The 5,087-nt window shown below is 38.5% G+C and overlaps 1 protein-coding gene across 2 annotated transcripts; it reads right to left on the minus strand.

Annotated features, from left to right (window-relative positions):
* Positions 1-725: 725 nt before the first annotated feature.
* LOC114548693 (uncharacterized) lies at positions 726-4,767 on the minus strand. Of its 2 annotated transcripts, none has more exons than XM_028568719.1 (4): positions 4,706-4,767; positions 2,405-2,440; positions 2,085-2,174; positions 726-1,311 (listed from the first exon to the last, which is right to left on the minus strand). In XM_028568719.1, exons 1-4 carry the CDS (start codon positions 4,715-4,717, stop codon positions 733-735), a joined length of 717 nt encoding a protein of 238 aa, XP_028424520.1. In that variant the 5' UTR covers positions 4,718-4,767; the 3' UTR covers positions 726-732. The 2 variants fall into 2 exon arrangements, with proteins under 2 accessions (XP_028424520.1, XP_028424521.1); XM_028568720.1 differs by lacking the exon at positions 4,706-4,767 and adding an exon at positions 4,456-4,517.
* Between the last annotated feature and the right edge of the window lie 320 nt (positions 4,768-5,087).

The following is a 5,087-nucleotide window of genomic DNA, read 5'->3' on the forward strand; positions in this document are numbered from 1 at the left end:
GTAGTCTTTGCAGTGTGTTCCAAGTGCAACTATTTTGGATTGTTGCGTTTTAGTTTTAATATCGCCACGTGACCCTGCAATGCTTCCTCACCCCAAGTTTGGGAACCATTATAACAATATACATACACGGCTCTGGGAAAACATGCTTCAACAGTAATAATAACAATGTATATCAATGAATTAACAAGTGGTTAACTTGAGATGGATAACTGCTTCTAAAACCATTTTTTTCTGTGCTAGCCACCATAATTATGAACTGCAAGTTAAACAAAAGAGTAAGGTCAGAAACATGTGCAAATTCACTCATCTTAGAAGTGTGTTTGTCACGCTCTGGACGGGGCAGGACACAAAAGCAGAACACAGATAGAGTTCAACAATACAACTGTTTATTGGAAAATGAATAATGTGGATGGGGTTCCGTCGTGGAGGTTATGGGAGCGGGTATGAGTAGGTTGGAGCTCAGCAGAAGTACAAACGGCTGGCGAGGACAGTCGGAAACAGGCTGGGGGTCCAGAGGCACGGAGGGCAAGGTAGAGGTCGGCACGAGGAGTCCAAACAGAAGATCCAGTAGGGAAGGGGACAAAAGCAGTGACCGGTGGAGGGAGAAGAAGGCGTCTAGGAGGCAGAACAGAGACACGATGAGGGAAAAAGAAAAAGGCAAAAACTACGGGAACTTAGGATTATGACTAGACTTGTAGATCGCTAAATAATGCACAGGAACGTATGAGATATTTACGTGGCTGAAACAATTATCTGGCAGGGACTGAAGGCAGACCTCTCCCTAATATAGGGAGAGTGGCAATCAGCCCCAGGTGCGTGGACTGGAACAGGTGTGGTAGATGAGCAGTGATTGCAGCAGCCTTGGTGCCGGGGTGCCTTCACTGGAAGTGGGGATTCAGGGCACTGAGGGACAAAAAGAGACTGACGGATACAAACAACACAGACACAAAAGGGGCAGAGGCAAGGGAGACACACAAAAGGGAAGGGGAGACAGCTCAGGGAGGAGGGGCCCTGACAGTGTTGCGTAGAGACTGTACTTTGGGAGAGATCTTCAGGACATCCAGCTCCAGAAAGAGCTTCTGAAACACTTCGAATGTGTATTTCATCTTTGGTGGGTAACTTAAGTTCATTGCATAGACAAAGAAGGCAAGCCTTTGCCACATATCTGCAATCATCAAGCACCTCAGTTCCCTCGATGATGATGGACACATCTGCAGGGGTGTGGTCCTCCTCTGCTGAACTTCCACGGAGGACAAAGATCTTCATGACATGCCCATTATACTCCTCTCCGATAGCTTCTTCGCTAACATCCTGTCAATACAAGTGAATCTCTGCTTATATGGAACATACGTATGTTTTCTTTAAAGTTCCTGAATATGGTGATGCACACAGTTTAATGCAGTCTACATATGAATGCAACAGAAATAAGCCCAGAATTAGTTTAATGTTGAATAATATGGATTATAATGACGATTTCCTTCTACACAGATATAGACAAGTTATTATGTAGGGCATTTATTATTTATTGGTTGAAGTATGACTAAGTATGAAGACAGCTTAGTTTATAAAAGATCTGCTTTGTTGCAAGCATGAAATAAAAACAGGTAAGCACACTTTATTCAGTGTAGCAGAAATAACATCAGCTTTGGGTTTTACAGGTTAACCCTTGTGTTGACTTAGGGTCAAATTGACCCATTTTCAATTTTTGTTTTATATCAGAAAATATGGGAAGTAGAAATAAGTGCTGAAAATGTAAAGAAGAAAGATTCTACGATTTAAAACGTTAGAAAAAGCAAAAACAAACTGTGAAAAAAGGCGTTAAAGGGTTAAATCTTCAATTCTAATGAAAAATAAAAATGTTATGATTTAAAATAATGAAATGCTGAAATAACTGAATGAATGTAATGCCCTAACATTTGTTAGCCTAAATTAAAACATTATTTCCCCTTTCATCGTTGCATGGATTACTTACAAGTAGAGATATTAATTTACAAATATTAAGATTACATTATTAAATTGAAGAACAAATGCATGTGTGGACACAATCACTTATCAAGTATCAAAAACAAATTGTCAAAATTTACTTGATAGTCTTTGATGAGTTCCTCTCCAGACTCTCCAAGGTTCTCCATCAGGCAGCGAATGATGGCATCCCTTCTGCCTTCCACGTGTTGCTGTTTAACACAGACAGATGTGGAATGTTATAAAGCGAACACTACATAACTGTGAACTCACTCATGTAAATTCATGTTCATTTAGTCTGCAAGAGTTAAGTTATTATTTTTTTATTATTGTAATTATTTTGCACGACAGACTATCAGTAGCATTGGTTTTCAAGATCCCTCAATATTTCCATTATGCATAAATGAAAAAAAGAAAAACTGCACATAAACAATCCACATACCTTCAATACTGAGATACACATCACGCCTGGTGTTGTCTGTTGAGAAATAAAACATAAATTATGGTTTATTTTCTTAGCTAGGTACATCAGCAATCTTAGAAACAATCTAATCAGGCTTATAGACAATTAAGGACTGGGTAATTAATTGAGCAAACTAAACATAGTACTGATACTTCATATAATGTACATAGCCAGATTGAATACAGCATGTTTTATAATTAGTAAGGTAAAATGATTGGTTGATTACTTAACTTGTCTATAGAGAAGAAAAGTATTCAACAACTATTTTGATACTATATTTTGAGTCATTTTAACAAGAAAAAAAAAAGTCATCTTACATTAACTGGTATTAATGACCAATAACCACAGCCAAATAGACATTCCCATATGCATCTGTACACCAAATACACCTGGCTGACATACCTCATCACCATTATCAGTGTACTTACTACACGAAAAATTAAATTAATATGAAGCTGGATAAAGACACAGAAGACACTATTACACAGAAATATTACAACTACTGTAGAAATATTTCCAAATATTATCATGATATCACAAATAAGATTATAATAATCCCATTAAATAAGACCGTAAAGTAAGTTATCCACCACTAATATCTCCTTCTCTCGTTGAACCTGCAGTGAAACTCCATGGACCGCATCACGTGCACAAACTATAAGTTCTATAGCTACAGCAGCCAAGCAAGACATGTGATACATGTGTCGATTTTTTTCGTCGAGGTGACATGAATAAAGACACGCTCTGTCGAAATCCCACAGAAACCAACAAGCATGCATCTCACACTGCATTAAGAACAATATTCAACAAAAAATAAATAATAAATACACCGTTAGGTGAACCTCGCTTCGTGACGCACTGCTCATGGAAATATAGCGGTAATGTGGCTCAGTAAGCATTTCAACAGATTTGAAAAATGATTGTACCACTTAGCTAGCTAGCTGTGGTTTACCAATCCCCTGCATATAAATGCGGGAGTGTGATTAGTAGGCCTGGCAAACTCGATTCCTTTTCAGGATTCAGGTTATATTCTGAGTCACTCACTAAACTGATCCGGGTTGTGCGAGTCACTTGAATCACTTGAGTCAGTATTGTATGCTACGTCCAAGGCGAGCTTTTGATTTGGATAAAATGCCATGTTTTCATTTAGAATCTTTTAATTTTATTTAAAAAAAATATCCATAAATATAAATGGTCTGAAAGAAAACCAAATATTCATTTTAAAATGACATGGAATTATATATTTTAACTTTAATAGGACTGACAAATAAGAAAGCCATCTGGACTCTGAACATTTACAATGACTTAAAATCTCTTTAATGTAAATTCCATGCGCCCCTTTTTCATGTATGCACTGTATGCATTTAATGTTTTCAATGTGTATGTGCATCTGTATTTGAATAATAAAGTTTTGTGAAGTAAAAAAAAAAAAAAAAAACATGAGTTGTCGGCAAGGCGACCTTACAATGTTTCGGACTGTCTGCTCGACCTAATTGCATTTTAATATACTACATTTATACACTAAACCTACAGTACTGACTCCCGCGAGAACTCACAAGTCATCAACAACTCATGAATCACCAACAACTCACGAGTCATCGAGGGCTCGTGAGTTCTCGAGTGAATCCCACGGTTTGCGAGCTTCCGGCTCTGATTCTGCGGGTCGGGACTGTCTCTCTGCTCACTCAGGCGCTTGAGTTGACTTGTGGAGTTGATGTTAACTACGAAATTGTAAGTTATAAAGCTTTTTGCAGCTAAGATGGCTAGGAATAATAGAAGCTAATGTTGCAAGAGGTTTGTGTGTGCCGCTGTTATCATGTTATATTGAATTGTAGTAGGACTCAACTGAACCGGGTTAATGATGCTGGAGACTCGTGATTCGTGAGTCAATTTAAAGACTCGGGTTAAAGATCTGAGTGAATCACGACTCGAACAGGTCTAGTGATTAGTCCAGCCAGAATGCGGTCTGCCCCCACATCCCCCAAAAGAAAACACCTTAACGGTAGTGTTACGCCAGTGCCATATTTTACATTCAAAAAGGCGAATTTGAAGCTCCAATTAAGCAACTTAAATACATGTTATTTCTGCAACAAAGAGTAGCTAGTTATGTGTACCACTTGCACAAAACCGTGCCAAGTTCACTAGCACGATAACAAGCTAGCTAATGTTAGCCGGCTAAACTGCTCAACTAATGTTAAGTTTTCAATACCCAAACACTGACTTAAGCTGACAAACAAATGGGGACATGAAAATGTTAAACAGTCATATACGCATACTCACATGGTGCCACATCCACGAATTCCCACTTCAAAATGGCTTATCAGTTCCCAAACCGTCCTCTGGTCAAAGCATTGACATATAGGTCAAAAGTAATACATTCAACAATTCAATTCAATTTAATTTTATTTATAGTATCAAATCATAACATAGGTCGAGACACTTTACAGATAGAGTAGGTCTAAACCACACTCTATAATTTACAAAGCCCCAACAATTCCAACAATTACAGTAATTCCCTCAAGAGCAAGCAGTGCGACAGTGGCGAGGAAAAACTCCCTCTTGGGAAGAAACCTGGGACAGACCCAGGCTCTTGGTAGGCGGTGTCTGACGGGCCGGTTGGGGGTGTGATGAACAGTGGCAATAGTAGTCACATTAATATTGG

Source organism: Perca flavescens, chromosome 21 (assembly GCF_004354835.1).
Source record: "Perca flavescens isolate YP-PL-M2 chromosome 21, PFLA_1.0, whole genome shotgun sequence".
Taxonomy (NCBI): domain Eukaryota; kingdom Metazoa; phylum Chordata; class Actinopteri; order Perciformes; family Percidae; genus Perca; species Perca flavescens.

What these genes read in the sequence shown, in the direction of transcription:
- LOC114548693 (XM_028568719.1), bottom strand. An exon ending in TGTGTATCTCAGTATTGAAG is followed by an intron (nt 2,175 to 2,404) that starts GTATGTGGATTG and finishes TGTGTTAAACAG; the next exon opens with CAACACGTGGAAGGCAGAAG. An exon ending in AACTCATCAAAGACTATCAA is followed by an intron (nt 1,312 to 2,084) that starts GTAAATTTTGAC and finishes TTGTATTGACAG; the next exon opens with GATGTTAGCGAAGAAGCTAT.